Source organism: Aotus nancymaae, unplaced genomic scaffold, assembly GCF_030222135.1.
Source record: "Aotus nancymaae isolate 86718 unplaced genomic scaffold, 86718_ANA_hifiasm-v0.15.2.pri h1tg000010l, whole genome shotgun sequence".
NCBI classification, from domain to species: Eukaryota; Metazoa; Chordata; class Mammalia; order Primates; family Aotidae; genus Aotus; species Aotus nancymaae.
Window position 1 is genome coordinate 63058506 of NW_026988421.1, and position 25209 is coordinate 63083714.

A 25209-nucleotide genomic window follows, 5' to 3' on the forward strand; every position below is an offset into this window, starting at 1 on the left:
GGAACTTGACCCAGTCTCAAAGGTCGGGGGATGCTGGCTCATCTGACTTCGCAGGATTTTTGGCTAAGACTGGGTGGGGGAGGCAGAAGTCAAGACTGGGAAGTGGGGGCCAAGGTCGAGGAGAGGGCTCAGAGGGCCTGACGAAAGTCTGGTCGAGGAGAGTCTTGGTCAGGAGCCTCCATTTCCACAGCTGACCCAGGCTGGTGTCTGCTCTCCCTTGAGAGCTTGGGGTTGGGGAGGCAAGGACTTCTCCGACAAATGCCAAGATGGGATGTTGCCAGCTGCCCAGCTGTGCCCCTCTACTCCAGGGGTGCCTCAAACAAGAACGGGGTATGCTAGCAGACCCCAGCCACACCCTCCAGGGGCTCATTAGGTGGCTCACTACTGCTTCCCGGAAGGAAATCCTGAAATCCTTGGCCTTGCCCCAAGGAGCTGGCCTCGGTTTTGTAGGCATGAATCTGCCATACCGAAGGCATCCCTGTTGTCCATCTCAAGGACTCGCTGCAGCGATACATGTGGGTCACCCAGGGAGCTTCTTAAAAAACGCCAGTCCAGGGTCCTTTTGTAGTTCATGAGCCCGATGATTGGGTTTCCACGCACACATGTGAGACAGGCCTCCCTCAACCCTTGTTAGATCATTGGCACATTACCCATCTGATGGAAAGAAAAACAGTACCAATGTGAGCCACACCCCCAGGGATTCTGATTGGATTAGTCCGAGCTGGGGTGTGGATGTTGACATATTTACAACTTCACACTTCCACACTCCCCTACTCCACCCCCCCAACTCCCCCCATGATCTGACACCCTGTGAGGGCCTTTTCTGTTAACTGAGGAATTCACAGATGCCTCCCAGGGCCAGAGCAATGGGGTATAACTGTTTCTTTTTTTTTTTTTTTTAATTTTATTTTTTTTATTGCATTTTAGGTTTTGGGGTACATGGGAAAAACATGCAAGGGTATAACTGTTTCTATGGCTGAGGGAGCACTACGGGAAGGCAGCACAGAAGGAGTAGTTTACAGCCTCTCCGTTCAACGTGTGGTCAGCGGCCTCACCTGGGAGCTTGTTAGTGATGCAGTCTCCCACCCACCTGAGGCCGACTGAATCAGGGCCTGTGAGGTATGAAGCCCCTCGGGTGACTGACGGGCACAGTAGAGTTTGTGGTGCACTGGACAGTGCGTGGCTCTGTGACCTCTCCATGCTGCCTCATATTTCTGGAATATATTTGTACTTTTTTTTTTTGAGACAGGTTCTTGCACTGTCACTCAGGCTGGAGTGCAGTGGCGTGATCAAGGTTCACTGCAGCCTCAACCTCCCTAGGCTCAAGTGATCCTCTCACCTCAGCCTACTGAGTAGCTAAGACTACAGGTGCCTGCCACCACGCCTAGCCAGTTTATTTTTATTTTTTTTATTTTTTGTAGAGACAGTGTCGGGGGAGTGGGGGGTGTGTGTCGTTTGTCACTATGTTGCCCAGGCTGGTCTCGAACGCCTGGGCTCAAGTGATCTGCGTGCCTCTGCCTCCCAAAGTGCTGGGATTACAGGCATGAGCCAGCACACTCAGCCATCTTTCTGGTATGTTGAAGGAAGATGTTATAATACTACCACAAACTTCTTAGAGCTGTTGTGAGAATTAAGTAAATTAATATGTGGTTAAAAAGCACTTAGGACAGGGCCTGGCCCCCTATCTGAAGTGCTTTATAAACACTATTATTATGATGATCATTTGGGGGATGGGACCCATGCTTCTAAGCTGTTTGCAGCCCTAGTGCATTTCCAGAGACTCAGGCTCAGCTTGTGTGCTTTACAATCCACTTTTATTTACCAGTGACTCCAACGTCCCAGCTTTCTGCCAGCCCCGGTAAATCACCTGGCCTACTGGGCTTTTCCAGAAGGTCCCTGCCTGTCTCGGCCGGCACAAGGCTAGATTGCGTGTGCACCTGCCCTGCCCCTCCTCTGTCCACCGCTAAGCCCCTGGAAGCAAGCAATCTCGGGAGGGAGGGGTGCCCAGACCTGGCTCTGGGAGCAGCCCTCACCCCGTGAACTGCTCTCACCGCAAGGCAATCCCTTCCCAGCTGCAGACTTGGCATTCTGAGCCCTGCTACGATGCTTAATGGCCTTTCTCCAACTGCTGGCAGGTGCAGATGTAGTACCTGCGGCTGCCGGAGCTCCTGGCTCTTGGCATCGGAGATGAGAGACCTGTCACCCCTCAATTCATGGGCCGGGTTTGGGAAGCAAGCATGCTGGGGCGTTTCTGCATTTTGCTGGCCATTTTTCTATGCCTCATTCCTCATCCCAGCCACCCACCTCCCCAGCTCTTTCCCCCTCTCTTCCTGATTTCCCTCCAAGAGGCTGCCTGTCTGCCCTGTCACCTGAGGGCCACTTTGGGGGAAGGAGGGGGAGAGTCAAATGGGTCTGTCTCTAGCCACCACCTGCAACTCAATTAGCTGTGGGTCTAGATGTTTATTCTTTCCTTTGAACATTTTCTGGAGATGGATACCATTTGATGGGGAGCTTGACCCAGGAGGAAGGTTTACCCAGACACCCCCTCCCCAAAATTATGTCACTTTCAAGGTCAGGGCTCATTTCCTTCTACCTGGACAAATGTGGGGATGGTGCAGAAAGTATCCTGCTCACCCTGCCCTCCTGTTTCTATTCTCTGGAATAAGAACCTCCAATAAATTCACCACAGGCCTGTTGGCCCAGGGCCAAAAAAATTTAGAGCATAAATGAGGAAGAATTGATAGGAAACGATGGCACAGGGGCCTGCAACAGCTGCCATTGCCTGAGCCCGATTCTGGGCCCACCGTGCTGGCAGGGGTATTGCGTGTGTTTTTCTCATTAGCCCTGCAATGCAGGTCTTAGTAACCCTTTTCTAAAGACAAAAAGCCAGAGGCTCAGAGAGGCTAAGTAACCTGCCTGAGATCACACAGCTAGGAAGGGCTATAGAGAATTTTATGGGACATTGAGGTAGATAGGTGATTATAGACTCATTCATACTCAGAGAGTGATATGTAGGGGACTATCCTGGAGATGCTCTCCCCCGCCCCCCACACTTTGACTCCACCAAACACCATTTTCCTTCCTTTGGAGAGCTCACCCTTGGTCTGGCCTCCTTTTCCAGCCTGAAACCACAGGTGCCTGGGTTCTGGCCCCAGTGTCCCTTGTCCCTTCCCTCCCTGTGTAGCCTGAGGTCCTCCCCGGCTCTGGAGTTGTGAGCCATCCCCTGCCCTGCGGGGCCCCCTCACCCTCCTCCAGGCTCTCCTGCAGGCCTATATTGGCTGCCCTTGGCCAAGAACAGAACAGTAAGTTGGACAAGCCCCACTTCCTGCCCCAGAGAGAAGAGTGTCTGCACCTTCTCCTGGCCATTCCTTGCCTCAAGGCCCCCACAGCTGCTCTCCACACCTTCCTTCCTGTGTACCCTGGTCTGCCCAGGGACTCCTCTCTGAGGGACTACAGGACACAGCAAGGTCATGGGTGGGGCCTATAGCCCGACTTGGTGTCAGCAGGGCTGGGACTCGGGCCAGGCACTCTAGGGCTGCCCCTATCCATCCCTGAATCTAACCAGGAGGGACCTCGACACTCAGTCCCAGGGGTGAGGCAGGAAACAGAAACCTCTCATCCCTGGGCACGCCCTCTGAAGCCACCTTTCTGAATTAGAGGCAACATGTCTGGGTCTTCAGAGCCCCACCATACTTCCCCATCACGTTCCTCCCCTATAGCTCATGGAGACCAAGCATTGGCTGGGTGCCTGCATTATCTCTTGCAGCCCCGAAGCACCCCTGTAGCTCAGGAACTGTTATCATGCACCATGACAGATGAGGAGGCCTCCCCCACCAGTGAATGCATCTCTCTTACTCTACATCCTGTGCCCCTGGCACACCTGGCATGACACCCAACACATAGTAGCATATAAATATTTGTCACATTAGTTATTGTAAGGCTGAGGAGGAAAGCTCCACAACCCAATCCATGATACTGATTCTATGGCTCTGCAAGGAAGCAGAAGAAGATCTGGGAGTCACAGTGGCCACCAATAAAAGGATTCTGATCTTTCAGGTGTGTTGGCATTGACATGAAGTGGGGTTCCTGCATAGGAAGGTAGCCAGGTTGGCCTGGTTCAGCAAGTGGGAACCTAGGGCATCCCCTCCCCTTATTTCCAGCCCCTCAGTTCTAGTCTAATCTCTCAGCTCTGCAAAGAAGAAAGATAGCATACTTGAGATCTGCCCTTATAATGAAGGGTGAACATCCCAATCCAAGGAGGAAGTGTTCAAAAGAAGCAGGATGAGCCCGTGTGAAGAAGAGGAAACTAGAGGACAGGTTATCAGAGGTTACCAAGTCCCTGCCATGCAGCCTGTACCTACCACCTGCTTAAACTGCCACCTTTCTTCTTCCACATGACATCCTGGTGAGTTAGGTATTGTCATCCCAGTTGCCAAATGAAACAGGCTCACAGATTTTAGGCCACTGACCAAGATCATTTGCTAGCAAGTGACAGAACTGCAGAGCCCATTCTTATAACCCATGTGTTCTCCAAGCTATCCATCGACCTTGGCACTCTCAGCCCTGGCTGCGCATCGGGATCGCCTGGGAAGCTTTTAGAAAATACCCCACCTGTTCCACTTACCCAATTCTAATTCATTCTGAGGGGCCTGGGCACAAGCATTTTAAGTTCTCCAGATAAGACTGATGTATAGCCAGATAAGAACCACGATCCAGGCCAGGTGTGGCGTGCGCCTGTAGCCCCAGCTACTCAGGAGGCTGAGGTGAGAGAACAGAACAGAGAGCTTGCGCCTGGGAGTTCAAGACCAGACTTGGCAACATAGTGAAACCCCAGTCTCAAAACACAAAGGACTATGATTCAAGTAAAATGTTACCACATGGGGGAAAAAACAGCTGTCCTCTGCCTCCACCAGAGTACCCATTAACCCATTAAACAGGCGAGGTTACATCATGAAAGACTTAGGTGAGCCTTCTGGGAGAACTTCCTACAGGGCAAGTCAAGTTGTCAAACCTAGCAGTGAAGGGGACATTTTCCCTCTTGGAGAATTAGGGCCGCCATCCTGCTGGAAGTCCGAGGAATTGGCCTAGTCTACCCCAGAGTGTGGGATTCCTTATGGGACTCCCTACAAATGTATGTGATTGGAGGGTTCGGTGCGTGTCTGATGGAAATGCTCTGGGCTCAAGCTGTACCTGGAAGCCCGCAGTTCCATGCCAGCCAGTGGCGGCCCCGGGAGGAGCCTTCTCTGGGTAATGCTCCCCTTTGCTGGGCCAGGGGGCCAAGGGCTGTAGTTAGGAGTTGGGGACTCCACAGCCACCCTCCTCTTCCTTCCAATTTCCCAGGCTCCCAGAAAAGGAGTGGTAGGGCCAACTGGGCTCACCGTGGGCATCCTGGCACCTGGGGTGGCACAAAGCAAGAGCAGGTGAAGCTGGGAGAGCAGAATAGAGTCAGTCTACCCTGCCCCAGCTGGGTAACCTCTCTGTGCTGTATAAGAGAGTGGAGGCTTCCTGCTCCTGGGGGTTTAACAGTCACAGGACATCTATTTGGTAAAAGTTCCATAGCTGGGTGAAAGTTGGATTGGTCCTATCTCATAGGACTACAAGGTAGCGGGGAGGAACCCAGATTTGGCAACAGAGGGACTCTAGTCTAGCAGTGCCCTTACCCACTGTGTGGTTTGCAGGCAGGCTCTGTGGCCCCTGGGCCTTCTGCCCACAGACCCACCTGGCAGCATTTACATAACGCTACAGACACAGGTAGGGTGAAAAGTCCTGACAGTTACGATATGCCTTATAGGTGGTGGCTGCTGTGCGAGGACTTCATTAAATCACAACATTCACTGCCTTTAGTAAGCTCTTACCATATGCCAGGCACTGCTAAGGGCACAGATTCATTCATTAACTCAGCAATATTTATTAAGCAATCTACTGTGTGCTAGAGGCTTTTTTTTTTTTTCATGATATTTTGGTCTTTTTTACAGCCCAAAGACATAGGTTTATCACACCCATTACACAGAGAAGGAAATCAAGGTTGAAAAAGTTAAGTTATTTGCTCTCAGGTACAAAGTAAGTAACAACTGGGATTCAGACCTGGGCCCTGTGCGTCCAGGTGATCTTAACCCCAGTGCTTTATATCAGCATTTTCAAATTTTTTTCACCATGATGCCTATCTCACCTGGCAAGGCGTTTATGTCTATAATGCAAACAACAGTTTAATGAAGCTGTGCCTATACTTAAAAAAAGAAAACTCCACCCTGGCTGCAGTTTCAAGAAGGAGCAAGTGATTAGCAGTGGCAATGCTGGTTGTAAGCCCTGTAGGATAAGGATGGAGAGTTTGCCCTTGAGCTTGACCGTGTGCAGGTTCATTGTGACCTTGAGGAGCAGCATCATCGGGAAAAGGGGCAGAAGTGGACCAGAGGCTATGAGAGAGGATGGGGGGAGAGACAGTGGAGACAGCAAACTCAAGGAATTTTGCTTTAAATGGGAGCAGGACAATGAGGCAGGAGCTGCAGGGAGCCGTGATCCAGAAGAGGGAGAATTTTCTGTTCTTTTGTTTTTAATATGAGAGACATGGCAGGCAGTTTGTGTGCAGAAGCAAATGGTCCAGCAGAGAAGGAAAAACGAATGATGAAGAAGAGGGAGCACAGCTGAGCGAGGCCAGAGGGCTCAGGTGCACAGAGAAGTTCCCAGGAAAAGATGCAGACAGCTCACTCACCTTTAGTAAGAAAGAAGGCAACAAAGGATTAAATAGAATAAAATGAAATTCTGGTTGTGGCTCATCAAATGGATTTCATATTCTTTAATGGACTGTGTAACCTGTAGTTTAAAAAACCCTGCTCTGCCTGTTTGCCCCAACCTCAAAGCTATCCATGAGGATGCATCGTGTCCTTGTTCTACAGAGGAGGAAAGTAGAGACAATCAGTAACTTGCTGGTGCCACAGCTAATAAGACCAGAATGGGGGCTGCAGCCCAGGGTACCTGAATCAGCATCAGATTTCCTGGGATATTTGGCAAATTCCTGGATTCCTGGACCCTTCCCTTCTAACTTTATCTCCCCGGGTGAGGCCTGGACACTGTTGCCAGGTGGTCCTGATGCCAGCTGGCCAGGGAGCAGGTATCCAGGAGCCTCTCCTCCATGCCAGGTGGTGTTCCTGCAGACTCATTTTAGTGCTACTCAGATCTCTTTCCAAATGGAAACAATGTTTAGACAGACTCCCTTTGGCAATCCTCTTTTTTTCTTTTTTCTTTTTGAGACAGAGTCTTGCTCTGTCACCCAGACTGGAGTACAGTGGTTCCATCTCAGCTTCTGTGTTTACTCAGCCTCCTGGATTCAAGCGATTCTCCTGCCTCAGCCTCCTGAGTAGCTGGGATTACAGGCACCTGCCACCATGCCTGGTGAATTTTTGTATTTTTAGTAGAGACAGGATTTCACCATGTTAGCCAGGCTGGTCTTGAACTCCTGACCTCAAGTGATCCTCCCACCTTGGCCTCTCAAAGTGCTGGGATTATAGGCGTGAGCCACTGTGCCTTACCGGCAATCTTTTTAAGAGCAGAATTTCCAAGAGTAAAGAAGGGCAAAACACCCCTCTTCCCTGCATAGAAAGAAGCATATTAAGAAGCCTGAGCTTTGTCATCCTAGGAAGGGAGATGGGAGGTCTAAGGTCAGGCAGGATGGGAGGGGCTTTGGGCTTTTTGCCACTGGGTGTGGGTGAGTGGCTGCCAGTTGCTTCAGTTGGCATGGATGGCTGCTCTAAACCATTTTTAAAAATTAGAACCCAAAGTGAGTCATTTAAAAAAATCCCCTCGTCCTCCCTCTGATTCTAACTGCCAGCCCAGCCAGTGTGCCATTCCCAATAAATAATATACCTGTGATGGCTTTTTCTTCTGTTTTTAGCTCTTGCTGCGTCCTACAGAGGGGAAAAAAAAGCGTGGCTTGAAACGCTGTCAGTCAGGCCTTTGGTGGCCTCAGCTTCTCTAGTTGTCTTATTTTCTCCCTAAATGCTCACAACCCTCTCTCCCCACCCGCACTGTGCTCCCTTGCCCTCAGGGCTATCGACTGCTCCCTCTCTGCCTTCAATTTGATTTCTTCCTGCAAACATCCTTAAAATCCAGAGGCAATTTCCTGGACAAATTAGAAGATGGCCCAGATCTTAAGTGCTCAAGTGTCTCTTTAACACGATTGATCATCCCAAGTGTCCAGAGAGCAGAACCTAAATTAGAGTCTCCACTGAGGAGCCCGGCGCTTTCGACATGGGCAGGCAGCCTGAGAAGGGTCTGCGGCACTGGGTGCCTGGGGCCTTCTTGCTGGCCTCTTGCCGGTTCTCACTGGGTATGTGTCTGTGCGTTCTGTGCCTTTGTGCATGCAGGCACCTGAGGCCTGGAGCAGCCTGTGGTTTCTGTCCACATGCACCTCCAAAGAGAAACAGCCTCCCTAAGGCGAGAGCAGTCTGTTGTTGAGGAAGTGCCTGCCAGGGCTTGGCTAAGAACTCCCTCTTCCTGGTAGTCCCCAGGGTTTTCTACTACAGAGAGAGGCTGGAGCACCCCCAGACCACCACCTCATTGACACCAGGTCACAGGGCATGGCCCTTGCCCCTGGTCATCAGCCTTGTGATACTGATGCATGGGGCCCTCTGGGGGATGCACAAGCCTCCCCGGTCAGGCAAAGGCTTCATGGGTAGGTGGGGAGTTTTCTTGAAAGGCCTTCTTCCTCTTTTCCCTATCACATGGCAGAAGTCAGGCTGCAGAAGAGGAAAGACCAGCTGGCCCAAGCATCCACAGTGGCTGAGCCTCCCATCAGCTCATCCTCAGGGAGCTTGGGGTCACTTGCTCATGGATGTGTGAGGTTCCCTTTCTCTGACCTCTCTGTTTCTGAGCCCTTACTCTGCCTATTCAGGTTACAGCCTGAGAGTACACGGGGGGAATTAAAAAGGATAAGAATCATAGCAGTTCGCTTGCCCCTTTCTAGGGGACTTCGTGAAGGCTCGGCCGAGGCAGGGTGTAAGGGTAGATAGAGTGAGGTTTCTATTTTCCTTGCTCACCCTGCCTGGCAGAAAGACTCTGGATTCAGGAAAGCTGGCTTCTGTTTCTGACTGTGTTTCAAACTTGCTGGGTGACTTGTCGTCCTTTGAGAAATGAAGATATGAGACTGCATAGATTGGGATGAGCAAACTTTTCCTGCAAAGCTCCAGATTGTATGTATTTTAGGCTTTGTGGGCCCCAAAATCTCTGCTACTCAGCTCCCCTCTTGCACAGGGAAAGCCGCCCTTTACAATATGTAAACAAATGGGCTGACCGAAGGCCAACCATGTTCCAGTATCCACACAATGGCGGACGGCAGATTTGGCTCGGGGGCAGCCCACTGCCCAGCTCTAGACTAGGAACACTCCCTTAGGGCTCTTTGCCAGTTCTGTGATCTACTGTAGAGGTACCTACCCTGCTGAATTTGTCTTCATATCACTGACCACTGCCTGGTCTATTATCTGTTTGTTTATGCATTTGCTGGCCGTCTCCTTGACTAGATGGGCAGTTCCATAAAAGCAGGAACTTAAGCTGAATCTCCCAGGTCTAGAATACCTAGTGAGCTCAGTAAATATTTGCAGAAGGATAAATTCATCTCTGAGTGTTTGTGGAGGGGAGAGAGGGATGGGAGGAAGACCCGTCATCACCAGATTGTGCGCCGTGGTCCCGCAATGCACCTGCACCACAGCCTGCACACCTGGGCCTGCCTGGGCCCCAGCCTCAGCCCCCTTCCCCCATCCCCATCCATACTCCAGCTCACCCCTGTGGAGGCTTGAACACACCAAGCTCATTCCTGACTCAGGGCCATCTGTATGCTGTTCCCACTGTCCAGGCTCTTGGTTAGCCAGTTACTTGTTTTTTTAGTTTTATTGTATTTATCCTAATTTGCAGTCCTTTTCCCCCCACTTGCTGTTGACTTTTTTTCTTTTTTTTTTTTTTTGCCTCCCTCACTAGAACACTGGCATCCCAAGCCCCTAGCACACATTGGGCACATACAAGGTGCTTGGCCATTGTTTGTTGAATGAGTGAATGAGCTCTAGAAGGTCAACTGCCTTTCACCTTTAGTGAGTGAATAGATGAATGAATAAAGTAACCACTGCCAACTGCTTCTTCCCATCTGTTCACGCCACCCATCCCTGCCAGGTGATTCCCTCTACATCCAGCACTGCCCCCGAAACTATTTGGCATTGAGAAGCCCCCAGAGCTCCCCAGTACCTTCTAAAACAAAATGCCTCTTCAGGCAGCTGCCTAAGACCACCCCCGAACTGGCCCTCAGCCTCCCTCACCGCTACATGCCCCATCATTTCTTCAAATGGAGCCCCCGAGGTTTCCTGAAAAGGGGCCAAGCGAGGGGACAGTGCAGCAAGGTGCAGGAGGGGCCCAGGGGCGAGGCTGTAAGGAGGAGGGGGCGGGGCAGTCACAGAGAGGCTGATAAGGCATGGAGGCTGAGGGGGCCAGGCCCGGGGTGGAGCTTGAGCAGAGGCAGGGAGGGGATGCCTGGGAGAGAGACTAGAACCTGAAGGGAGCCTGGGTAGACACGTGAGTCATAGTCAGGTGATGGGGAGATGGGGCCGGCAGATATGATCGACTGGGGTGAGGGTGAAGGAGAAACGAAGGAAGCTTTGAAGAGGGGCTGAGAAAAGGAGGGATGACCACTGGGGCCTTTGGAGGGGCTGCTTGGGGAGTCTTCTCTTGAAGGCCTTTGATTTGAGGAGCTTGGGGTTTGAGCTCAGCAGGACCCCCAGGCGGTTGTTGTAGAGGAAGAGACTGACGTATGGGTAGGGTCATGAAGCCAGGGGAGGTGAGCTTCTCCCACCACCACTCCCCACCCTTAACAGGAGGGCAGGAAATGAAGGGTGGCGCTCAGGGGGCACCTCGGGGTGGTGGAGGGAGCCACAGGTGGACTGAGGTGATGAGGAAGTATGGTGGACGTGGCCCTGTGGGTTTGGAGGAGGGGAGTGCTGGACGGACGTTGCATTCGCTTCTTGTGGCTGCCTTCACCAAGTACCACAAACTGGGGAGCCGAAGAACAAGGCTCTAGGGAACCACCTTTCCTCGCGGCTTCTGTGGCATTTTTTGGCTCATGGCAGCATCATTCCAGTCTGTGGCTCCGTCTTCACGCAGCCTCTGCCTAAGTGCCTGTGTGTCCCTCCCCTTTCTCCCACATCCCATGGGTTGAGGGTTCATTCCTCCGCCAGTAGGATCTCCTTTTAACCAAGCGCATCTGCAAACACCCTATTTCCAGATAAGTCACATTGTGAAGTTCTGGGTAGACATGAATTTCGGGGGCATGAATTCAACCCCCTCTAGACAGGGTAGCATGCAATGTCTGGTGTGTGAGGAATGAGACCAGGTCTTGGTTACGGGTGGGCTGTGAGGAGGACACTGAGGACCCTTAGAGGAAATGTTTTTCCAGCACAGCCGAGGGACACCATGTTGGCAGTGGGGGCATGGACTACATATTCAGGGAGGGTGGAGTGAGCAAGATGCAGGGCCTGGTGGCTGAAGGCAGCAAAGTCAACGTAGTTTTTTGGTTTTTAGCCAAAGAGAGACCTGAGAGAGCCTCTTGGCCAGCAGAGAGGGATCAAGCAGTGGTGAGGGGGAGAGAGCAAATGCAGGCAAGAAAGGTGGGGCTCATGGCGTGAGTCTCGGAGAAGTCAGCCTAGGCTGGAGGAAGAGCCCTTTTTTCAGAGCAGAGAGGAGGTGTGCTCCAGAAAGCCCTGCACACACTGCCAGGAGGAAGGCGGGAAGCTCATTCCAGAAGACAGGAGCTTTGCTTATCTTCCGGCAGGGATTCCCAAGGAGGTGTGAGGAAGGATTGGAGGCTGGGGAGAGCCGCTGGGTGTTCAGAGAGCAAGATTGACAGTGAGCCCAGGCCTGGAGCTGGCCTGGGAGGCCAAGGGAGAAAGGGCTGCATGCAAGGGTCAGATGGGGACCCCGTTCCTTAGGGTGGCCACAGTGGCTTCGTCTGTCTGGCTAGCATTTTCCAGAGCTTACCTGTCTGATTCTGACCCCAGATTCGTCCTACCCTTGGGCGTCCAGCTGCCCCATTCAGCCTGGCTGCATCTGGGCTCCTGCCTGGGCCCTGAAGCAGGCATTGCCCCCCTTCCCTGCCCAGACAGCCCTCCTAGCTGGTCCCCGCCCTTGGCCACACACCCGTTAACTTCCCTGGGCCAGTGCTTCAAACACAGGGCCATGGAACTCACAGAAAGGACTCCAGCCCCACCTCTAATGGGGACATCCACCCTCTGCTCACCTCTGTTTGCTCAGGAATGATCTGGGCCGATGCCCAGGGTCAGGGGGCCTCCTCTGCCACATCCCAGGCCGCAGAACTCAGCTATCCAAAAGCGGCAAATTTGCAACGGCAGACTATTCTTGGCTCCAGCCTGCTCGCTGCTGCTAATTTCATGCCCCTGTGATCCAGGTAACGCTCTGCTGCCTTGAGCTGCCACCCCTAGGCTTGAATCGCTTTTCCTCGCCTGGCAGGAGCCCAGCTGCCTCTGCTACTGCTTTCTGGAGGTGGGGGCCGCACAAAGCTGCTTCGCAGAAGCTGCTCAGCGGCATGGGCAGCGAGTCTGCTGCAACTCATAACTAATTTGCCGCACTTATTTCAAAGTGCCCAAATGGCATTCAGGGGAGAGAGAGCTTAATAAGGGTCTGCCAGAGATAAACAGGCTCATTCCAGGGCCTCCCTGCCCGAAGAAACCTCTTTACCTGGACTCTGAGCCCAGAATTAAATTCTTCCAGAAGAGACGCTTAGCACGGAGCCTCTCAGTGTGGCGGAGGAGAGGAAATGTTCCCCATCATAAAATGGGCCTCACATCTGGCCAGCTGGCTCTGCTGGGCTTTTAAATTGTGTTTGAAGAGTGTCTCTCCCCTTCCCTGGTGTTTGCAAACTAGGCCAGAGTGTAGTGAATGATAATGAGTTTTCTTCTCACCAGGGCAAGTGACTCAAGTGCCCCCCGGCCCACCCCGGCCCAGGCCAGCAGTGGCTCATTCAAATTCACCCACCACATGGGGGGACCCTGGCGTCTGGCACTCCTGGGCCAGGGCCTGTCCACAGTCCAGGTGAGGAGCTCCCATGCCCACCCTGGGGCTCTTTTCAGGGGTTGCACAGTAAGGCGAGAGCTTGGAAGCCTGCCCTGTGCTGCCCACCCCCACACACTCTTTAACATGGTCTTTGCCTAGGTGCCAACCATGTCCATCGGTTTCAGGTGGCTGACAGAGATGGGGGCTTTTCTCTTAATCTTTTTTTTTTTCTTTCTAACACTACTAAGACCCATAGGCCTGTGGAAATGCTGAGGGGAATGGGCAGTGGGGTTTGAGAGAAAAGATTAGCTAAATGCACTAAAGAGTACATTCCTTCACTCTTGTCCACCACTGCAGGAAGAGGAGAAAGAAATAAACCCTGGCCAGCTGCCGTGGCTCACACCTGTAATTCCAGCACTTTGGGAAGCCTAGGCAGGTGGATCACCTAAGGTCAGGAGTTTGAAACCAGCCTGGCTAACATGATGAAACCCCGTCTCTACTAAAAATATAAAATTAGCTGGGCATGGAAGTGCACGCCTGTAATCACAGTTACTCAGGAGGCTGAGGCAGGAGAATCGCTTGAACCAGGGAGGTGGAGGTTGCAGTGAGCTGGGATTATACCACTGTACTCCAGCCTGGGAGACAGAGTGAGACTCTGTCTCAGAAAAAAAAAAAAAAAATCACGGCGTGTTGGCTCACGCCTGTAATACCAACACTTTGGGAGGCTGAGGCGGGTAGATCATGAGGTCAAGAGATGGAGACCAACCTGCCAACATGGTGAAACCCCGTCTCTACTAAAATACAAAAAAATTAGCTGGGCATGGTGGCACATGCCTGTAGTCCCAGCTACTTGGGAGACTGAGGCAGGAGAATTGCTTGAACAGAGGAGGCAGAAGCTGCAGTGAACCAGGATCGCGCCACTGCACTCCAGCCTGGCGCCTGGTGACAGAACAAGACTCTGTCTAAAAAAAAAAAAAAAAAATCAAACCCTGTCATTTGCTGGCTTGGGCAGGTCACCTGCACCGTAGGGCCAGATAGAAGAAAGACACTGCTCACCTGAGAGGGACATGTCTCAGATCCCTGCTTGCTGCTGGAAAGGCACATGGCTGCCAGACCCAGCCTCTGAGGCTTCCTGGCAATGCACTGTGACCCCAGTGATAGTGTTTGGGCTTGTTCAGCCATGAGACAGGCAGCTCAGCTAGAGCAGCTTATACATTTGTAGGGAGATGATAAATATGTCCCCACCTGGTCCCTACCCTGCTCTGCAGCAAAAGATGCTGCCACCAACACTCCCAGGTGTAGACCTCTGTGTACCTCTGGGAAATTCCTCCATCTCTGTGAGCCTCAGGCTGTTTGTCTGTAAAATGGGAGCAATTCCAGCCCTGCCCCGCCCTCACTGGCTGTGGTAGAAACACATGGGCTGGGGTCCGTGCAGGTCCTCTGGAAGTTGTGTTGCTCGCATATCAGAGTTCCCTGGCTTTCTGCAGGGCTCCCACTTCCCCACCTGGGTTCCCTGACTTTGATGTGACCACTAGTAGAGGCTGGACATTGAGTGCCCCACCCCGTCTGAGCTCCAGGTAATTGCATGGTGCAGATAATGCTGGGGAGATAGTGGCACGCAGGAAGATTGGATCTCACATTCAGGGAGCACAGCTATCCCTCTGTTTCTTAGAGCTGGGCCTCCCGCACGTGGGTTTGAGAATTCAAAGGTGACTGATGGGCCTCTCTGCCATTAGCACTCTGGGAGGTGGGTGCCTTGGCTGCCTGAGGTTCTGCCAGCCCTTCCCATCTCCTGTGGATGGGATGGATGACACAGTGTGGTTTGCTTTAGCTCAGGAGGGGCTGTGGATGCTGAGGAAGCCTCAGAAGTTGCTTTCAATAGATGAGCTGCATTGGCATCCTCAGTGATGGGGAAGCAGCCCTTCATGCTTTCGTGCCAGCCATTCCGTCCTGTTGGGAATGTTTCTCTCCCCACTGGCACCCTTATCTCCCATATCTGTCTGACATGCTTCTCACAATATTTCCAGCCGCCGTCCAAGATGGCCCTGGTAGAAGCCCCCCAGAAACCCCTCCTTCCATGCCCTTCGACACCTCGTATCTGTTGCACCCCAGCTTCAGGCTTGTACCCACCTTCCCAAGGGCACACAAGTGCCACAGTTCCTCTGTTGTGTCCACCCAGCCGCCAGCACAGTGCTGGGATACAGGGGCTTGACACCTCTTTAGCAAACAAAGGGACAGGTCAAAACAGGAAGAGACGCTGACCTGGACAGACAGGGGCTGCCCAGCCAGGGCTGAGCACCATGGGATTACTAACCCGCCTCAGGGTCTCCTGCCAGGGGCCCTCCTGCTGGGGCAGAGAAACCTGCTTGGGAGGCCTCGTCACCTCCTAATGTGTTTGCCCTGCATCCACCTGTGTTCCAGCCCTGCCTTCTTGCTGAGTCACACCTGCCTTTCACCTAAAGTTCTATGAGACCCACATTGACCCCTCCAGGCCTTCAGGCTTTTAATCAGCTGTGTAAACAGGGCTGCTGTGGCATAATTCAGAGTGACGCCATTCCTATCACAGCCTGGAGTTGTGCAAAGCTCAGCCTCCACCATCATACACAGTGGCTCCACTGCCATCTCCCTGATGATCTTCCCATTCCCCCACTTCTCCATGGCTGGAGCTGGCCTTTGGGCCCATGTGCTCATCTCTACAAGTGGAGTTGGTTGCAGGGAGTAGAACAAATCAAAACAGACTTTTGGGGGAGCTCTCAGGAATCAGGCCCTGGTGGAGGCAAACTGTGAATTATCCCCAAACACTGCCGTGTATAAAACCCCCATTGGTTAGATGGACATTACGGATTGCTCTGGGAGCAGTCCTGTTACCATCCTAGTCACAGTGTGTTTGGATCCGTATTCAAATGTCTTTACATTTCCTTAAGTAAAGTGGGAGAAGACAGTCCCAGCACCTCTTGGAAGCAAATGAGATGAACTCAGGAGGAACGGGTGGCTACAAAGTGAATAATCAAGAGTGGAAGGTAGACCTTCGCTGCTGGGGGTTTCTTAGAAAGGCAGCGCTGGTGGGAATACTCCATCGGGAGTCCAGGGAAGTAAGAGGGAGGGAAAGGGAAGTGGGGTTGGGACAGAGAGAGCAAACGCAAGGGGCGATCGTATTTTGGAGCGGCCACAGCTTTGCAGCAACACACAGAACACCTTGGAGAAGACGTGGAGCTGCTGCTTTCAGAGCAGCCAGTCTGGGGAGAGGAGAGGCCAGCGGGCGATCCATTGGCTCCATCCCCTGCCTCTCATTGGTTAAAGTGGGTCTCATGGGGCTTGACTCCCCCATCCTGCTGGGAGTGTCCCCTGCCCCTCTCACAGCCACTGGTGCAGCCTGGCAGGGTGTGGGGTCTCTCTGTGGGGGTCATCTCCTCCTTTGGTGGCAGTGGCAGTGATTTTATGACCATGGGGTCAACAGCTCTGAACAGAGAACCAAGGCGAGTAACCTGTGGGGCAGGCAGGGTGAGTCCATCTGGAGCAACATCAACTAAGTCCAGTTTTTTGAAATCAGCACATGCCACCTGCAAAAACCCTAATTTCAGCCAAGGGTTTGGTGGGGAAGGACTGCAGGGACTGGTGTGCTCAGCCTCTGTGCCCTTCATGGGCGAGCACACTGCTCTTCCTGCCTCTTGGGGAGTCAAAGAAGGCAGCGTGATCAGCTGTCCTGGTTTTCATCAAGAAACTGAATTTAAATTAAAACAGGAAGGCTGAAATATTCAGGAAAACCCTGATTAGTGGGAACCCAGCTATCAGAACCCCTCATGAATTAGGAATCGATTGCTGCCTAGCAAAACACTACAGATGAGTGGCTTAAAACAACCTGCGTTTATAACCGCAGGGTTTCTGTGGGCCAGGAGTCCAGGCACAGCTTAGCTGAGTCTCCTGCCTGAAGTCGCACAAGGCTGCAATCAGAGTCAGCCAGAGCTGCAGTCTCCTCTGACACTCGACTGGAGAAGGGCCACTTCCAAGCTCACTCCGGTTGTTGGCAGAATTCAGTTCCTAGGGGTTGTAGGCCTGAGAACTTCAGTTTCTTGTGGGGCGTGGGCTGGAGACCACCCTCAGCAACTTGGGGTTGCCCACAGTTCCATACCAGGTAGGATTCCCCAACATGGCCACTTGCCTCCCCAAATCTGGCAAGGGAGGAAAAGAGTCCAGCAAGGTGGGCGCCACAGTCCTATGGAACACTATCATGTTTGCTCTATTCTCTTGGTTGGAAACAGCCACAGGTCTCATCCACACTCAGGGAGGGCATCGCATAGGTGTGAGCACCAGGAGGCAGGGATCGCAGGCCACCTTCGAGTCTGCCACCACACCTCATTTTAGAAGCACTTTTCCTACAGGCAAAAGCAGCAAATCATTGAATAAAAACCACCACATGTTTATATCAGGAATTAAGTGGTTTGTTTTCTTAAGTTCTGTGGGATGTGCTGAGTAAACTCGTGGGATGTGCTGAGTCAACTCATGTCACCATGTGCATCTCCATCTCCTGATCTGTGCTGATGGAACCATGGCCTGGCCTTAAGTCTGTTCTCCCCACTGGCATGTTCTCTGTAAGGCAGAGAAATGGACCCAGACAACAGAAAGAGACTTGGAGTCGTATTCAGTGGTCAGTTTCCAAAAAGCTTTCCAACATGAAATGATACCTTTTTCTGCTTAAATATCAGCAAACAGGCACATTCAGTTAGTTACCTGGAAAATTCTCATTCAGGGAACCTGAGCCTGCTCGAAGAAACAAAATCAGAGAATCTGCATTACACAGATCGAGCAGCCACTGGATGATGGGGCCTCACCAGGCGCTTGGTCTGGGGGCAGTCCTGCAGCCCTCTCCTCCTCAGGGCCTGTCTCCTTTGTTCCCACCGGTGCCCTCCCAGCCTCGGAGGCCCAGCCACTGTGTCAAGATGTAATTGACTGACTACCCCAGGCCAGTGCAGGCTCTACTGAGCCCATCAGGGCAGGAACAATGAGGTGCGGCTGAAAGGCAAAAGGCTATTTCTAAGGCTCATGGTTGATGGACCTCACTAGCTGTGATTATCATTTTAATTGCAAGGCTACCATGGCCTTATATTCAAGGTACAGATTTCAAAGACCACAGAGCACTCTGCAGGCTTCAAAGGGAACTGTGGAGGGCTTGTGCTTCAGACTCAAAGGAGCCCATGATTACATCTTTTTTTTTAGAGATGGGGTCTCACTCTGTTGCCCAGGATGAAGTGCAGTGGTATACTCACTGCAGCCTCTAACTCCTGGGCTCCAGCAATCCCCCTGCCTCTGCCTTCTGAGTAGCTGGGACTTAGAGGTGCACACCACCATGCCTGGCTAATTTTTTTATTTTTTTGTAGAGAGAGTATCACTATTTTCCAAGGTGGTCTCAAACTCCAGGGCTTAAGTCATCCTCTCGACTTGACCTCCCAAAATGCTGGGATTACAAGTATGAGCCTCCATGCCTAGCCTTGTTTTGTTTTTAAAGATAGGTATATTAAGAAATAATGCACACACAGTATAGTCCATCCTAATGTGTGGACATTGAGTTTTCACAGACACATACAACTGCCACACAGCTGCTTTAGTTCCAGGATATCATAATCAGGCAATTCATCTGTCTGTGTTTGCATGCGTTCTCTATCACACCTCGGAGCTGTTGCCAGAAAATGCCCTTTTTCCTCATTCTGTCCAATCTAGGAGCCACTTCCCCAAATGGCTTTGACCTTCTGTAGCCATTCTATCAAGAGAGCAAATTCAGAGTGAGAAAGAACAGTTTCCCTGTAGGGAGCAGGGCCTGGTGTATTTCTTTTATTTTTATTTTTCTGAGATGAAGTCTCGCTCTGTCACTAGGCTGGAGTGCGATGGTGCAATCTTGACTCACTGCAACCTCCACCTCCTGGTTTCAAGCGATTCTCCTGCCTCAGCCTCCTGAGTAGCTGGGATTACAGGCATGCGCCACCATGCCCGGCTAATTTTTGTATTTTTAGTAGAGACGGGGTCTCACCATGTTGGCCAGTCTTGAACTCCTGACCTCGTGATCCACTCACCTCGGCCTCCCAAAGTGCTGGAATTATAGGTGTGAGCCACTGCGCCTGGCCGGCCTGGTGTATCTCTAAGAGGTCTCACTTGGTTGCAAGAACATGAGAATGTGGTTGGGTCACAACAAAACCCAAGCGAGCTGTGCCTCATGCCTATAATCCTAGCACTTTGCGGGGCCAAGGCAAGAGGATCACTTGAGCTCAGGAGTTTGAGACCAGCCTGGGCAACATAGGAAGAGCTTATCTCTACTAAAAGTTTAAAAACAAAACCAAAAACAAGTGGATAGTCTTGCATTTTGGTGATGGGCCAAGAAGGCTGATGGGGCAAACTTTCCTTTTTCAGACATACATTGAGTTCTACGCCCATGGCCTTGGTCCATGGGCAGAAGTGTGGGCTGCACAGCACCCAGTGCCTCACTGGGGACAGGGATGACATCTTATCCTTCCTATGCCTTTAGCACTTAGTACAGCTGACGTTGGCAGCTGTTTGAGTGGCTGAGTGAGTGGCCTTAGGCTGGAGATGGGGTGGGGCCTTGTTTGGAGGTGGGTTCACCCACGGCTCCTGGGTGTTTGAAGACAGTGGGGAGAAGCCCCACGGAGAGGGGCCCTGTCTCTGCACGGGTGGGACTGCTCACCTCCATCCCTGAGTGACCGCAGCACCTCCTTACTTGTGTGCTTGCAGAACTACTTTGAGAGCTACCTTGCCGTCGCCTCCACCGTGCCCTCCATGCTGTGCCTGGTGGCCAACTTCCTGCTTGTCAACAGGTAGGCGGCTCTCCTCCCTCTCTCCGGCCTCCGCCTGGGCCTCCTGCCTCCTCTACTCCCCTTTCGCCTGCAGCTGCTTTTTTTTCTGCCTACTTAAGTGGCGGTCACCAAAGGAGGAGACAGCAGCTCAGATTCGTGCATGAAGTAAGAAGTCAGATCAGGTCCCTGGGGATGCCCCTGGGGAACTGGGCTTTCACTCTCCAGCCACACCCTGTGACATCGTGAGAGCCGCTGGTGGGAAGCGTGTGGGGATGCAGGAGACTTCCTCCCTTCTCTTCTCAGGGATCCTGTCTGACAGTCTGCAAGTCCTGTGGCCCAGAATGGTCACCTAACTGTTAGTGCTAAGCTGGTAACACCAGCTCATGTGTCAACTACTCCCAAGAAGGCTCATGGGGAAGTTCGACATTGTAGTGATCAGGACCAGGAGAGGCTCCATCTGGATGTGCCTGGGGAGAAGTTGTTCAGGAGCTAACTAGGCAAATCAGCATGTCCATAGACCCCCTTGGGTGACTTTCTGGCTCAGATTCTCAATTTGAGTTTACAAGGACAACAGCCCTTGTCACTTTGTTTCTTCTAAGCTGCCACTAAGTGATAAGGATGGCTACACTGTGGTCCAGAAACCTGGGCTCCTGTGGGGCATGGCCGACTAAAACCTGGGGTTACTGATGGCAAATCTGTTTTGCCCAGTTCTAATCAATTTGTAGGGACTGCCAGATCTCTAGTAGGACAAGATTCTAAGGCAGATCTGGCTTCAGGGAGGGTGCCAGGATTGATTAGTGATGTCTGCTCTGGGTACAGGAGGAGAGAGGGCACCATGAGTGTCTTCTACGTGCTGAGCTTGAATAGATCAGTCTTTCCAAACATATTATACATGGGGATATTGCAGTTATCTGTTACATAATAAGATCCCAAAGCATAGTGGTTTAAAGCAATAGCAGTCATGAGTACTTCTCATGTTCCAGGGACTGTCGAGGCTCAGCTGTCGTACTGTCTCTCCTGCAGTTGCAGTCAGATGGCAGCTGGAGCTGGAGCCATTCATATCCTCTCTCTCTGTCTCTTCTCTCTTTGTAATCTCACATGTCAGCCTGAGGGTAATAGGACGCCTTATCCAGTGGCTGAGAGCAAGGGAGAGGCTGCGTGGTTTTTACAGGCTGGTCTCGGAAGTCCTGTGCTGTTGCTTTTGCCACACTTGACTGATTTGGGCAGTTACAAAGCCTACTTCGTTTCAAGGGGACATAGAACCCACCTCCCAATGGAAGGAGTGTCAGTAATTTGCACGTTTCTTCAAACCAAAGTGCAATTTGGAAGAGTGAGAAAGAGAGGAGCATGGCAGCCCCTCTCACCAGCCAGCTGGCCTTCACCTGCCTCACTCCTGCCTTCCTAGGGCCACATTCAATGTCCTAACAGAGGGGGCGCAGCCTGCAGAGACCCCACCCCAGGAGGAGAGTGGAGGAGGGCAGAGCAGGGGCCCTGGCAGTGCCTCACAGGAGAGAGGGTGTATGAAGAACCAGTGCAGGCAGGAACAGGAGGCAAGGAAGATGGGGGACAGCCATGGCATGGGGAACCCTGAGGATGGGGCTATTTGTGCAGCCCAGACAGCCTAGAGAGAGCTCCCAGCCCCTTCCAGTTCCAGAATCACCATCTGAACTGTAGCAAGGGTGTAATGCCTCCGTCACCCTTTGTCATGTCCTTTAGGCTGCACAGCAACCCAGGAGGGAGGCCGTGACATCGCCCCATTTTCCATATGGAAGTCAGGAGACCACAGGGGCACCACAGGTGGCCGAGCCTGCCTCTCACCTCTTCAGTGGTCTGGGGGTCCCACAGGCCGAAAGCCCGCCTGGGCCATGGGTCAGGAGTGGCAGGGAAGGTCCAGCCTGTGGGCTCTGAGAGACAGTAGCACTTCTGAGCATCATATCCGGCAGATGCATTATCTCCTTTAACCCTCATGGCAGCCTAAGAGCGGGAAGCTGCTGTGACCCTGCTTTTAGATGGGAAAACAGGCTCGTGGAGGTGACTGGCCCAAGAGAACGTGGCCATTAAGGATGGACCCAGGTGGCATGCAGTGGCTCAAACCTGTCATCTCAGCACTTTGGGAGGCCAAGTCAGGAGGACAGCTTGAGCCCAGCAGTTTGAGACCACCCTGGACACTATAGCGAGATGCTGTTTATTAAAAAAAAGAAAAAAAAATTAGCCTGGCATGGTGACACATGTAGTCCCAGCTACTCAGTAGGCTGAGGCAGGAGGATCGCTTGAGCCAAGGAGTTCAAGCCTGCAGTGAGCTATGGTCACACCACTGCACCCCAGTCTTGGCTACAGAATGAAAGGGAGGAGTCAGGATTTGAACTGGGACCTTCTCACCCCACATTTGTGCTTGGAACCCCTGAGCCACCTACGTCCTAGTTCCCCCACTTTGCACCCACCCCTGCCCCTGCCACTCCCAAGATGCTTCTAGTGAGAGCCCTGTCTTGCCAGGATTCAGGCTGCTGGGATGGAAGTGGGTGGTTAGTCTCCAGTGGGATGTGGGTCCCCAAGCGAGCTGCCCTCCCAAGACTGGGTCTGGGGAGAAGGCTCAGCAGCTACAGGACATTCTCAGAGGGGACTAACCCACCCCTGGCCCGCCCTTTCTTCTCCTGGCCTCTGGGAGAGGGGCAAGGGTGATGCAGGAACACGCTCCTAGGCCTCCATCTGTTTCCAGGCTGTGGGAAGATGGTCTGGAGCTAAGCTGTTTTTTATTTAATGTGCAAGATTGAAATGTCTCCTCTTCTCCCCTCCTGGAGAACCCTGGCTTTTTCCGACTGGCTTATCCATAATCGCCAAGTGTTTTATTATGTTAAATCTGCAGCATCATAAATACTTATGAGGAGGATTTACATCTTGGAGACTTACGAAGAAATCAGTCCCCTGGGGTCCTGAGCCCTCATGAGTCAGGGAGTAGGGGGACCAGCAACCTGGGTACCAGAGGAAGCCTCTCCTGGAGTCTGCACAGGACTGAGGCCTGCCCCAGGGTCTTGGTCTTGGAGCTGTCCTCTTGGCCGTGCCCTGTCTCCAACAAGAGCCCCAGACATCACAGCAACTGAAAGCCTAGGCTTTCCGAAGATCTTAGGAGCACTGCCGTCCCCTGGGCCACTCTCCCTTCCCGGGTGGAAGCAGCAGAGATGGAAGCCAGTGTCCTCCGTTCATGCCTGTGGGGCAGGCTTGCACCTGGCACATTTCATGAAGCTTGATGAATGTTGAAAATAGCCCTGGAGCCCATGGGTGGAGGCTCTGGGCAAGAGTGGTTTATGCAGCGGATAATTAGCAGGCGGGAAGGAGACCTGCGCAGGTGAAGGGCCGCATAGGGGGACAGAGCAGCATTCCACACTGCATCATTTCTGGAATGCATTTGGTGTTGACCTCTTCCTCTCTGATTCCTCCCCAGCTTCCGGCCCTGGGGGTGCCTGAGTAAGCAGTCCCCCAGCTCTCTGCAGAGCAACCTTCCTGTTCAAGGAACTTACTACCTTGTAGCGACAGGCACACAGGAGGGCTCCCGTGATGCCTCATCATTCCTGCCAGACTTTTTCCTGGCTGTGTCTGTGAGGAGGTGGTTAGAGGCAGAGGCCACTCCCGAGGCTGGCAGATGTTTCCAGCTGGACTCCCTGCCACTCTGAGGTGGGGGCATCAAGAAGCAGATAGCCGCAGGAGGTTCAGGCCAGCGTGAAAACCTCCCCGGCGCTACTGATCTCCCTTGTTTGTCAATTTGTACATCCAGCAAATATTTACCCAGTGCCTGCCAGGCCCTGTGCCTGTGCTGGGGGAGAGCAAGAGAGGGTCCTGCCTTTGTAGTGCACCTCACCTCTCCAGCCTGGCCTTTGCCTCCTTCATGCCCCAAGAAACTGGTTAAAACTTCTTGGCATTTGTACCCAACCTCTCTCTCCACTTGATCTTTTGCAGATTTAGAATCATTAGCTGTTGGGGACCTTAATATTATCTGGTCTAGCTTCTTTTTAGAGATGAGGAGATGGAGGCCTAGAGAGGTTGAATATTTGTCGGAGGTCACACAGCAAGCAGATGACAGAGCTGGGCAGGGCTCTGGTCTCCTGACTCAGACTCCATGCCCTGCTTGCTCTTATCTTGGGAGTGGATGGGATGGCTCCAGCTGCTAGGAGAGGATGGGGACACTGTGTGACAGGGCTGAGTGTGTAGACCACCTCAAGCATCAGGGGTAAGGTTCAACTGCTGGCCTCCAGGGCCCCTGCTGTGCTCTTATGATAGACGCTCTGGGCTGCCAAGGGTCCAGGTGCCCACCTGGCTGCCCACCAGCTCCTGTCCAGGCCAAAGCCCCTGCAGACCTTGAGAAGATAAGTCTTAGCATGGGGTCTGAATGGTCATCTTAATGCAAGGCTCCCCGGAAGCAGGCCCTGAAACAAGGATTCAAGTGCAAGTAGTTTATCTGGAGGGTGAAGGTGGGAGAGTACAGAAGGGGAACAGGAAAGGGAAGGCAGTCAGCTGAAGATGCCTGATCAAGCCAGCTCCCTCAGAAGGATAAGAACACAGTCCTGCTGGGGATCTCAGGGAGCCAGTGTGGAGCATGGCTGAGCAGGAGGGAGCTGGGCTATTTACGTATCAACTTCCCTAGTCACTAGTTGAAGGCTGTTCTTAGGAGTTGTTACTTACCTGTCACTCCCAGGTCGGTAACACCACTCCTGGAGTGGTAAGAGGGACGGCAGGTGAGCAGGACACCAGCAGCATTCCTGTAGCTTCTGACCATGTCATTGCCAGCCTGAAACCCTGATGTACCTCTTTGTGTTAGTGGGCACTTTTAGTAGCAATGACAGAGACACAAAAAAGGATTTTCTCTTTCTTTAAGTGAAAATTAAAGTCAAGTCCACCTTCAGGCATCATTGGATCTAGGGGATCTCCTCTGTACCTCCCCTGGGCTCTGTGTGTCTCTGCATGGCTTCTCCTCTGTGTCTAGCCTCGCCCTATACAGCTGGCAATATGGCAGCCAGCAGCCCCGGACACAGTCTCGGAAGCAAGCTTCTTTCCACAGCTTCCATGTAGCAGTTCCAGGGAAGATTTAATGACCCTGTGTGGGTCACATGCTAATTCCTAACTAGCTCAACCCCAGGGGCCAGGAGCAGGGAACAGTCTGATCGCCCCAGGCTGTGTCACATGCCTGTTGTTTGTGGGTGTGTCGGTGTCGGTATGGGCGACGTGGCTGACCACCTTCCCCGGATGACTAGGCATGAAGGAAGGAGCGTTCTCCCAGGGGGTGGTGCTGGCAGACAAAGGCCCTGCGCCCTGCCCTCCTCCAGAACGTGAGTCCACACCTCTCCCCAGCATCACCTCTCTGCTCCTCCACTCCCAT

General features: G+C 52.5%; 1 protein-coding gene and 1 non-coding gene across 2 annotated transcripts in view; both read left to right on the plus strand.

Annotated features, from left to right (window-relative positions):
* Positions 1–25209, plus strand: part of SLC29A3 (solute carrier family 29 member 3) — a 45545-nt gene that overhangs the window by 6173 nt on the left and 14163 nt on the right. Inside the window, exon 3 of the mRNA XM_064374247.1 lies at positions 19780–19862. Coding sequence (XP_064230317.1) covers positions 19780–19862 — 83 coding nt within the window. The remainder of the gene's footprint in view (positions 1–19779; positions 19863–25209) is intronic.
* On the plus strand, positions 557–660 carry LOC135274092 (small nucleolar RNA U13). Its single transcript, XR_010341903.1, has one exon. It is a non-coding gene; the product is annotated as a small nucleolar RNA U13 (small nucleolar RNA).